We start from the raw sequence: 12,261 nt of genomic DNA, 5'->3' as shown, positions 1-12,261 counted from the left end.
CTTTTACGCTATTCCCTTCCCCTAACCCTGTGAGAGAAAGGGACCTCCTCCTCCACCATATGATCACAGCCTATCAGGTCGCCTCCTGGTGCCCTGTTTCCCCTTCCTCTGAGTGCCACCAGGCCTCCCCACCAAGGAGAAGTGGTCTGGGGCACCAGAGTTCATGTCAGAGGCAGTCCCCACTCTCCATACAACTGTGGAGAATGCTCTGTCCATTGAGTAGATCTGAATAGGGGTCTAGGTTTAGTGCATCCCCTGTTTGTGGTTGGTACAGTAGTTTGTCCAGCCCCGGCTGGCCTGGAACTTACAGAGATCCACCTGCTTCTGCCTCTTGAATGCTGGGACCATAGGTATATGCCATCATACCTGGTTTTATTTTCTTTTGATCAACTAGAGCCGTGTAAGTGCTATAATTCAGGTTGTAAGCATAGTGTAAAACAATAATTTTCTTGTGATAAAAACATTTTCATAGGATTTGATAAGTAGTAGTTATTTTAATAGGGTTTGGTTTTTGGCCCTCCATGCAAACACAATTGGTTCTTTTTATTAGCAGTCAATCAATACAGAAACTGTTTTGTAACATTGTGTTTCTGAATGGGACTCTGACTGTTCCTGTAAGCTAAGAAACTTGAAAAATGACATATTACATGTGACTATTTGTTGAGCCAGTGTGTCGGGTTCTGTTAGAAGTAAACACTTTACATACATTAGCACTTTAAACCCTTAGACGCCATTGTTAGCCTGTTAAAGGCCAATTTGCAGAGCATACTGTCAGGGCACAGTGATCTCAGCAGTAATGGAAAAACGACCTACTTCTTTTTTCAGTAGATAAGAAAACAAGGCACAGAGAAGTAATCCCAACAATCTAGGTGGTTCAACCATAACCTATTGCATAGAGTTAGAATACAGTAGATTCACTGCAGTGTTATGTTCATATCTCAAATAAAAACTTTGTATTAGTTCATTTTCTTGTTCTGTGACTACCTGATGTTGTTGGTGTTTACTTACTGGCCCCCATAGCCTTTTGTGTTGGAATGCTTGGCCCATAGGGAGTGGCACTATAAGTAGGCATAGCGTTGTGGAGGAGAGCTTTGAGGTCTTATAAGCTCAAGTCTGGCCAGTGTGTCAGTCTGCTACTGCCTATGGGTCCAGATGTAGAACTCTCAGCTTTTCTGGCACCATGTCTGCCTTCATGTCACCATGTTTCTCACCATCATGATAATGAACTAAACGTGAAACTGCAAGCCAGCCCCAGTGAAATGTTTCCCTTTATAAGGGTTGCCATGGTCATAGTGTCTCTTCACAGCAAAAGAAGCCCTAGCTAAGATGCTTACTAATTTGCTGTTTTTCCCTCAGTCATAAGCTATTTAGCAAATGTTTCAAATGATTTTTAAACCACATGTTCTTTTACATTTACAAGTTGATCTTCATTTAGCATGTTCTGTCCATATTTTGATCTTCTTTGGGTCTGTTTTGTCAACACGTCCAGATTTAGTGTTACTGTTAGAATTTATTACCATGAGATTTACTCACTATTTTAGGTCATTAAGACTATTGCCAGAGCTGGGACTAATCCCAGCACTCAGGAGGCAGAGGCTGGTGGAACTCTGAGTTCTAGGACAGCCTGGTCTACAGAGCCAGTTCCAAGGCAGCCAGGGCTATATAGAGGGACCTGTCTCAAAAAATAAAGCAAAACCGAAGGATACTGCCAGGAAGGAACAATAATTCTCTTGAAGAAAATATTATTGCTCTGACTTATCTTTATGATATTAGTCTTACAAAAAAGTGAGTACAACATAGTTATTAACAGACTTGCGCAGCCGAGTGTGGTAGCACACCTTTAATTCCAGCACTTGGGAGGCAGAGGCAGGTGGATCGCTGAGTTCCAGTCAGGGCTACACAGAGAAACCCTGTCTTGGGAAAAAACAAAACACAACAAACAAGTTTTTTAGATATCTGTGATGTAGAACTGAAAAGGAATCATGCGCTTTGAGAAACTGTGGCCGCATACACTGAAGCCTGGTATACTGTTACCTATTGCAGGAGCTAGTCTGACTTTGTACTCCAGACCGCCTTCAAGATTCTCCTGTCTCAGTTTTCGGATGTATGCCACTGTGCCCAACAAACTTAGTGGTTTGTTTGTTCACTTGTTTGCCTTTTTTCCTGTTTTTTTGAGACAAGGTTTCTCTGTATACCCCTGGCTGTCCTGGAACTTGCTCTGTAGATCAGGCTTAAACTCACAAAGATCCATCTGCCTCTGCCTCCCGAGTGCTGGGGTTAAAAGCGTGTGCACCACCACCTGGCAAGACTTGGTGTTTTTAAGCATTTATCTCACAGTGTGGGTCAGTATTTTGAGTATAATCTAAGCGGGAACTTTATCAGGGTAGGTTACAGGTAGTAGTTGGAGCAGGCTGCAGCTAGCATGGAGTGAAACAAGGGAGGGATCCATGTTTGTTCTGATGGTGCTAGAAGGTGTTCTTTCTTGTGAGTGAGTTAGACTCTCGGGACAGTTCCTTGCTAGCTTCTGATACATGTTATTTTTAGGATTGTGTAATATTCTAGCAGAAGCTGCTTTCATTCTGTGGCAGGCAGTCCTTTCCATGGGGTCACAGGCAGATGCTTCAGGGTGGCAGGCAAACACAGAGAAAGAAAGGACATATCTTTTGCTGTGTTCTTTTCATTAGAGGCAAGAAGCTAGATCTAGCTCTGTCCTCAAGGGAGGGAAATGATCAATAGCAGGAGATAGAGATACTTCAGAGATATTTTAGAAGTACCTTCACTGCTAGGTGGTAGTGGAGGTGGCAGAGGGGCAGAGGCAGAGGCAGGTGGATATCCAAGTTCAAGGCCAGCCTGGAGTATAGAGTGAGTTCCAGGACAAGCAAGGCTACAGAGGGGAAAACCTTGTCTTGAAAAAAACAAAAAGTAAATTATGGGGATTATGGGTATGTACCACTGCTCTCCACTTACACTTTGTTGTGGTGGTAAAATATACATAGTATTTGCCTACTTAAGCATTTTGAAGTAAACAATTTAGTGTTAAGTATGTTTATTAACTTTTTACCTCAAACTGGATCTTTTTCCCCCTCAGAATTGTAAAACCAGTAAGATCAAGTGCCTATTGAAAGAGACTCACTCTTGGCTAAGAAGAGAAGTAGGAAATAGGTTGGTATTATTTACACTTAGGAATGAGAGGGATTGCAAGAAACTGATTTTAATTTTTTAAAGATACGTTTGTTTGTGTGTGTGTGTGTGTGTGTGTGTGTGTGAGAGAGAGAGAGAGAGAGAGAGAGAGAGAGAGAGAGAGAGAGAGAGAGAGGAGAGAGAACGAGAACACACACATCTACCATCTACTGAGGACAACTTGAAGGAGTCAGTTTTCTCATTCCACCATATGGGGCCCAGGAATTTAAGCCATTAGGCTTGACAGTAACTGCAGAGCCATCTTGCCCGCTCAAAGGTCAAATCTGTTTATTGTCTTTGACCAGATGTCTTTTGGGAAAACCTATATGGTCTTCATTACCTTCAAGTTCTTTTTACTTTTGTTTCCTTTGTCTGAGTCCAGAAGAGGGCATTAGATCCCCTGGAGCTGATTACAGATAATTGTTAGCTGCCATTCCGGTGCTAGGAAACACACACACACACACACACACACACACACACACACACACACACACACACACACACAGAGCCCAGGGTAGCCTTGAACTTGATATGTAGCTGAGGGGGTTTCCTTAGTGTTGTCTTGGTGGAGTTGAGTAGCTATGACAAAATACATGGCAGTGAAGGCTCAATTAATCTGCTTTCTGGCCCTTTACTGAAAAAAAATTTGCCTCCTGTTGTGAAGAATCATTTCATTGCTTTTTAGCTTAAGTTTCCCTCCTCTTCCTCCTCTTCTTCCTCTTCCTCCTCTTCTTCTTCTTTTCTCTCTCTCAGGAAAAGCAGTTAGTTTAATGTACTCAACATTTATCTTTTACACAAAGGCAGCATACCATACCCATTTTTTCCCCTCTTAATAGTATTTGGATTAAGAAGCCTACTTGCCTCTCAAGCACAGGATCCTTGTCTGATACCCAGAACTTGCAATAAAAGTGCAGGGTGTGCTGGTTCTTTGCTTCAACCTCACTGCTGGGGAGGCAGAAGCCAGGATATCTGGGGCCTGCTGACCAGCATCTCTAGCACAATCAGTGAGCACCAAGCACAGTGTGGTGATGCTCCTGAGTGTCTGAGGGGTTCTTTTGCTGTGATGAAACGCCATGACCAAGGCAATGTGAGAAGGAAAGGGTTTTTAGCTTACCACTTCCACATCACAGTTCATTATCAAAGGAAGGCAGAGCAACAGCTCAAGCTGGGCAGGAACCTGAAGGCAGGAGCTAATGCAGAAGCCATGGAGGAGTGTTGCTTACAGCTTGCTCCTCACGGCTTTCTCAGCCTGCTTTCTTACAGAACCCAGGACCATCAGCTCAGGGTTGGCACAACCCACAATAGCCCCCCAATCACTAATTAAGATAATGCCCAACAGGCTTGCTGGATCTTATGGAGGTGGTTTCTCAGTTGAGGCTTTCCTCTTTGATGACTACAGCTTGTGTCAGGTTGACATAACAGTAGCCAGAACACCAAGGATGACATCCAAGGTTGTTTTCTGCCTCCGCATATGCAACATGTTCAAAAGTCACTCTGCGGTTTTTCTCTTATTCATGAAATAGATTACAGCTTCCATCTCCATTAGGCTGCATGTTTTGCTCTTTATTTTTCACAGGTGTACTATTCTTTTACTGTTTTTCTTTTTTTAAAAATATTTATTTATTTATTATGTATACAGTGTTCTGCCTGCTTGTATACCTGTAGGCCAGAAGAGGGAATCAGATCACATTATAGATGGTTGTGAACCACCATGTGGTTGCTGGGAATTGAAAGAGCATGGAAGAGCAGGCAGTGCTCTTAACCATGGAGCCATTTCTCCAGCCCTGTTGTTCTGTTTTTTTAAAAAAAGTATCATCATATAGTGCTTTATCACAGTCTTTTTCTGCCTACATAATTAATTTCATGCATTTGAAGTGCACTTTGTAAGATTTAAGTGAGATTTCAGCAGGTAAAGGTACTAGCTGCCAATCCTGACAACTTCAGTTCAGTGACTAGAACCCAAAAAGAACAGAACTGACTCTAACAAATTGTCCTCTGAGTTTTATACTTGTTCCCATGTACCAGTGTACACACACACACACACACACACACACGGAAAAAATGAATGAATGTAGTAAAATATTAAATGTTATTAGCTGTAGCCAGGTGGTGGTGGCGCAGGCCTTTAATCTCAGCACTCAGGGGGCAGAGGCCAGTGGATCTCTGTGAGTTCCAGGCCAGCCTGGTCTACATAGCAAGTCCAGGACAGCCAAGGCTACACAGAGAAACCCTGTCTCGAAAAAAACAAAACCAAACCAAAATGTTATTAGCTCTAATGATATTAAATTGCATGCTAAACCTATTAAACTCTAAGCTATTGCCAGGTCTGGTACCCGATGCTGTGATACATACAGTTAATTGGGAGGCTGAACAGGAGAACCACAAGTTCAGAATTTCATCGTGGGTTACAGAGTGAGTTCAACACCAGCCTGAACAACTTGGATTCTGTCTTAAAATATAAAAGGGCTATAAAATATAAAATATAAAAAAATATAAAAAGCATAAGGCTGGGCGTGGTGGTGCACACCTATAATCCCAGCTCTTGGAAGGCAGAGAGGCAGGTGGATCGCTGTAAATTCAAGGCCAGCCTGCTCTACAAAGGGAGTCCAGAACAGCCAAGGCTACACAGAGAAGCCCTGTCTTGAAAAACAAAACAAAGGCTAAGCATATAGACAAATCAATATAGCTTAAGAGTAAGCTCTTGCCTAACATGCACAGGGCCCTAGGTTCAAAACTGTAAAGTATTGTAAATTGACTACCATGTCTTTTTATCTGGCAGTGTTTATACCCAAAGTACTAGTCCATCTGGGTCAACTACCATTGACCCTCATGCTTACCCTGCTATTTCAGTTACTGTAAATATATATACTATGTCTTTGTGACGGCTGGTCATTTGTACTGGAAAGATCATATGTGTTGGGGCTGGAGAGATGGCTCAGAGGTTAAGAGTACTGGCTGCTCTATAATGTCATGCAGAGCACTGCATACATAATAAATAAATAAATTAAAAAAAAAGATCATGTGTGTTACACAGTGTTTGGAATGTAGTTGTAGGGGGTCCCCTTCTGAGGAAGCAACATAATTACAGAATCAGTAGGCTTCTTGAGGCTAGGATGTCATTTGTGTTAATTAGCTCTGTTGATGCTCTTTCCTTTGTTTTAGGTTAAATGGAAACCACCCTTGGCAGCTAGATGCCTGTGTAGCTGTTTTACCACATCAGTATTTTGCAATGAGTGGGGGAGGAGAGCAGCCAGATATCCTCAGTGTTGGAATCTTGGTCAAAGAACGATGGAAAGTGGTGAGTACAGAATGAAGAAAGGAAGGGGGCGGGGCAGAAGGGAAACAAGCATATAGGGTACCAAGTTTTGATATTCAGATTAAAAAGCATCATTTTAAAGGAATAATACCTACATTGCTTTTATGCTTAAAGCAGGTAGTTTGACTTTTATTGCTATGATTGTTTTGTTCATGCTCTGATTCTTAGGATTGCTTCATAAGTTTCAATTTTTTCTGACTTCATATAGCTAATATTAGAAATAAAAGTATATTTGAGGAAAGATTAAATTAAAAAGTTTGAAAGTACAGTGAACTGCCTTTTCTTTTTTTCTTCTACAACACTAATAAGAATACTTCTAAGTGTACATAAAAACACAGAGGTATGGCAGTGCCGTGTACTGAGACTCAAGCTAAACAGTTTCTGGTTAGGATGTTTAATCTTGTTTTCCCTCCCAGAGTATTTTGAATTGTTCTTACATCAGTATATGTCTTTAAAAATAATGACTTACCAAAAGCTGAGGGCTCATGTCTCCCCACACCCCACCCAACCCCCAGACAGGATTCTCTGGGTAGCCTTAGCTATCCTGAACTTGCTTTGTAGACCAGGCTGGCCTTGAACTCACAACAATCTGCCTGTCTCTGCCTCCTGGATTGCTGGGAATAAAGGTGTTTGCCACCATGCCCAGCTGAGGGCTCATGTCTTAGAAGCAGGAGGCAGAGAGAGCACACTGGAAATGATGGGATCCTTTTGAAGCCTCAAAGCCTGCCCCTGTGGCACACCTCCTTCAACAAGGCCATACTTCACAATCCTTACCAAATATTTACGTGAACTGGAGATCAGGTATTCAAATACATGAGCCTATGGGAGCTGTTCTCATTCAAGCCACCACAGGTTCTATTAGGTTTTTAATTTTGTTTTGTTTTATGTCAATGTTTGCTTTTTTGAAATAAGATCTTGCTGTGTAGCCCAGCTAGCTTTCAGCTCAATCCTGCTATCTCAGCTTCAGCCTTCCAAACACTGGAGTGTGCACTGGCATCCTAACAGTCTTCTAGTGCTGGGGGTAGAACCCAAAGCTTCACACTGGCTAGGCAAGCACTCCTTCACTGAGATCCTTCTGTCTCTCCCCCTACAGTCTTAATGGCTTCCTTGTCCTAGAGCTGGAATATATCCTCTGACAGATACTTATTTAAAGGACCTATTTTTTGTTTTGAATAATTATATCTTTATTGTTATTCAGTCTCTTGTCAACTAAAGTTTTGTTACATGTTTTAACTTTTCTTTGAATCTATTACTAGGATAGACTTTTTTTTCCTGGTTTTTCGAGACAGAGTCTCCTTGTGTAGCGTTGGCTGTCCTAGACTCACTTTGTAGACCAAGCTGGCCTTGAACTCACAGTGATCCACCTGCCTCTGCCTCCTGATTGCTGGGATTAAAGGTGTGCGCCACCACACCCAGCAAGGATAGACATTCATTAAGGAAAAAATCTTTTTATTACATTTTATTTATTTGTGTGTATGTGTAGGGGGGTAGTACCACAGTGCACCTGTGGAGGTTCAGAGGACATCTTGTGGGAGTCGGTTCTCTCCTTCCATGTGGATTCCAGGGTTACAGATCCTTAGGCTTAGAGCAGGTGCCTCTACCCAGTAACTGTCTCACTGGCCCCATAACAACTTTTTTTGTAGTGCTGGAGTTTGAACCCAGGGCTTCATTGCATGGAAAGTACGTATTCTAACCCCGAGTTACATTCATTGTCACCCTTCTTTTTTTTAGTAAAAATTTCTTTTCTAGATTACTGATTAGCTAGATCAGTAGACTTTGAAAACTTTCTTGCCTCAATATAAGGAAAGAATCATGTCATTATCATGCAGGAAGATTCCACGGTTGGTAACTGTTTGTAGGTGTATCATTTTTAGGTGACACAGGCTAGCAGTATCAGGAGCCTGAGGAAAGAGCATTGTGAGTTCAAAACCAGCCGGAGCCAGGTGTTGTGGTGTATACCTTTAATTCCTAGCATTGAGGAAGCAGAGGCAGGCAGATCTCAGTGAGTTAGAGGCCAACCTGATCTACATTGGGAACTCTAGGAGAGTCAGGGCTATGTTGAAAGACCCTGTCTCCAAAAACAAACAAAAAGACCAGCCTTAGCTACATAGTGAGACCCCCCTTTTTTGTGAGACCCTTTCTTAAAACAGCAACAGCAACAACAACAAAACCCCCCAAGAACCCCCCTCCACACACACACACAGAAGATTAGAAATGTAGCTCAAGGGCCTGAGAGATAGTTGAGTGGATAAGGGTGTGTGCCTCCAAGCCTGATGACCTAGTTCTATTCCTGGGGCTCACATAGTGGAAGGAGAGAACTCCTGCAGGTTGTCCTTTCATGGCTGGTGCATACATACATGCGTATAAAATAAATAGTTTTGTTTTTTAAAGAAAGCAGTAGTACAGTGGTAGAGTGCTTAACATTTGTAAAATTCTGGGTTTGCTCCCCTGACACCTTGAAAGCGGGGTAAAAGTGGTGAAGGAGTGGTGAGATCTCCTTCGTTTGGTTTCCTTGTCCATCCTGGCAATTACAGCTAATAGGTTTGTGGAACTTGTCTACCACATTTGAGAGGAGAATGACATCTTTTGAGAATTCTGCCGCCACCCCCCACTCCCCCAACAGGGTTTCTCTATGTAACCCTGCCTGTCCTGGAATTCACTCTTAGACCAGGCTGTCCTCGAACTCGGAGAACCACCTGCCTCTGCCTCTCGAGTTGGGATTAAAGATGTACACCACCACCGCCTGGCTAGAATTCTTGTTAAAGATGGCATCTTAGGTGCCATACATCTACACATATATACACCTCATATACACACACACACACACACACACACACACACACACACACACACACCATGGAAATTAGGGATGAAATCTGGGTGACTTGGCTTGGCCATTAGCTCTGGCAGCAGAATCTATTTGTATATGGTTTCTTTACTCACTGATCAGATGCCTTGGACTTGTTAACGCCCTTATTTTCTCAGTCTGGTAGTTCATTTTCTAGGGAATCTCCTGTGCCTATGACTTGTGAAGATATGACCACACATTATATTTTTGGCTTGCTTTTTTGGAGATAGGAAGTAGAAGCTACTAGACTGGTTAAAGGCTCTCTTCAGGACAGGCATATTATCATTGTCCTGCTCTGTTACCTAAACAGTCACAAGAGTTACTTACATGTAAGGAGGTGGGAAAACAGATCTATGTCTTCAATTTTATTTTAATTTTTTTTTCTTTTTTCTTTTTATTAATTTATTCTTGTTATATCTCAATGTTTATCCCATCCCTTGTATCCTCCCATTCCTCCCCCCCCCCATTTTCCCATTATTCCCCTCCCCTATGACTGTTCCTGAGGGGGATTACCTCCCCCTGTATATTCTCATAGGGTATCAAGTCTCTTCTTGGTAACCTGCTGTCCTTCCTCTGAGTGCCTCCAGGTCTCCCCCTCCAGGGGACATGGTCAAATGTGAGGCACCAGAGTACGTGAGAAAGACATATCCCACTCTCCACTCAACTGTGGAGAATATTCTGACCATTGGCTAGATCTGGGAAGGGGTTTAAAGTTTACCTCCTGTATTGTCCTTGGCTGGTGCCTTAGTTTGAGCAGGACCCCTGGGCCCAAATCTGCCTATCATATTGTTCTGCTTGTAGGTTTCTACCACCCTCTGTATCCTTTTATTTTGCTATTCTCCCATGCGTCTCTCATTTAGAGTCCCAATAGGATGCCCTCCCCTCTGTCCCAGTTTCCTGGTAAGTGAAGGCTTTCGTGGGACATGCTCCTTGGGCTAGTATGCAGATATAAGTGAGTATATACTATTTAATTCTTTCTGCTTCTGGGTTAACTCACTCATTATGATCATTTCTAGCTCAATCCATTTATCCACAAATTTCGGGAATTCCTTGTTTTTAATAGCTGAGTAGTATTCCATAGTGTATATGTACCACAGTTTCTTTATCCACTCTTCTACTAAGGGACACTTAGGCTGTTTTCATGTTCTGGCTATTATGAATAAGGCTGCTATGAACATGGTTGAGCAAATTTTCTTGTTATGTGCTGGAGCATCTTCTGGGTATATTCCAAGGAGTGGAATAGCTGGGTCTTGAGGAAGCCCTATTCCCAGTTTTCTGAGATAGCACCAGATAGATTTCCAAAGTGGCTGTACTAGTTTGCATTCCCACCAGCAATGAAGGAGTGTTCCTCTCTCCCCACATCCTCGCCAGCATGTGGTGTCACTGGAATTTTTGATCTTAGGCATTCTGATGGGTGTAAGATGGAATCTCAGAGTTGTTTTGATTTGCATTTCCCTGATAACTAAGGAGGTTGAGCATTTCTTTAAGTGTTTCTCAGCCATTTGATACTCCTCTGTTGAGAATTCTCTGTTTAGTTCCAAGCCCCATTTCTCAATTGGGTTATTCGGTTTGGTGGTGGTTAATTTCTTGAGTTCTTTATATATTTTGGATATTAGACCTTTGTCAGATGTAGGGTTGGTGAAGATTTTTTCCCAGTCTGTAGGCTGTCGTTTTGTTCTCTTGACAGTGTCTCCTGCCTTACAGAAGCTTCTCAGCCTCATGAGGTCCCATTTATTAATGGTTGACATTAAGGCCTGGGCCGTTGGTGTTCTGTTCAGGAAGTTGTCTCCTGTGCCAATATGTTCCAGGCTCTTTCCCACTTTTTCCTCTAAGTGACTTAGTGTCTCTGGTTTTATGTTGAGGTCTTTAATCCACTTGGATTTGAGTTTTGTGCAAGGTGACAAATATGGGTCCAGTTGCATTTTTTTACATATAGACCTCCAGTTAGACCAGTACCATTTGTTGAAGATGCTGTCCTTTTTCCATTGAATAGATTTGGCTTCTTTGTCAAAAATCAAGTGACCATATGTGTGTGGATTCATATCTGGGTCTTTGATTCGATTCCACTGATCAACCAGCCTGTTGCTGTTCCAGTACCATGTTGTTTTAATTACTATTGCTTTATAGTACAGTTTGAGATCAGGTATGGAGATTCCTCTGGAGCACCTTTTATTGTACAAGATTGTTTTAGCTATTCTGGGTTTTTTGTTTTTCCATATGAAGTTCAGAATTGAACTTTCAATGTCTTTAAAAAATTGTGTAGGTATTTTGATAGGTATTGCATTGAATCTGTAGATTACTTTTGGTAGGATGGCCATTTTTACTATGTTAATTCTCCCGATCCATGAGCAAGGAAGATCATTCCATCTTCTCAGGTCATCTTCAATCTCTTTCTTCAGAGTTTTGAAATTTTTTTCCAACAAGTCCTTCACTTGCTTAGTTAGGGTAACTCCTAGATATTTTATATTGTTTGTGGCTAATGTGAAGGGTGTGGTTTTCCTAATTTCTTCCTCTGCAAGCTTGTCATTTGTGTATAGGAAGGCTACAGACTTTTTTGAGTTAATTTTGTATCCAGCCAATTTGCCAGTGCTTTGTATATCTGTCCTAGACAAGAAGTCTTCTATCATTGACTTGCATCTCCAGACTTTACTTCTTGACAGGGGAGTGCCAAGATCACATTTCCTTGCTCAGTATGAAGTTTTCTGTCTCTCACATTAAAGAAGGGGAGGATGAAGGACAATGTAGTGAATATCTTTAACGTCTGTGTCCTCAGTATACTATATTATCTGTAAGTTAGTTTTTGTTTCAGAACTAATGTTAGATTGTTTTTAATCTCAACTAATGAAGATATCTTAGGGCTTTGTCAAGGTTAAGCAAATTATTGTTCTACTATTGTTCAAATGGTTTCAATAGAAAC

General features: G+C 41.8%; 1 protein-coding gene across 3 annotated transcripts in view; it reads left to right on the top strand.

Moving 5' to 3' along the window:
- Ttbk2 (tau tubulin kinase 2) overlaps window positions 1-12,261 on the top strand; it is a 115,731-nt gene that overhangs the window by 15,930 nt on the left and 87,540 nt on the right. For 2 of the 3 annotated variants that reach the window (XR_007830520.1, XM_051144447.1), the window contains exon 2: window positions 6,343-6,478. Coding sequence is in view for 2 of the 3 variants with exons in the window: in XM_051144447.1 (XP_051000404.1) it covers window positions 6,410-6,478 (69 nt within the window). In the remaining variant the exon portion in view is untranslated. Of the gene's footprint in view, window positions 1-3,088; window positions 3,163-6,342; window positions 6,479-12,261 lie in introns of all 3 variants that reach the window. The other variant, XM_051144448.1, reaches the window with a different exon arrangement.

This window comes from Acomys russatus, chromosome 4, assembly GCF_903995435.1.
Source record: "Acomys russatus chromosome 4, mAcoRus1.1, whole genome shotgun sequence".
In the NCBI taxonomy this organism is placed as follows: Eukaryota; Metazoa; Chordata; class Mammalia; order Rodentia; family Muridae; genus Acomys; species Acomys russatus.
The sequence above is the reverse complement of the archived record's forward strand: the minus strand, read 5'-3'. Positions and strand labels throughout refer to the sequence as shown.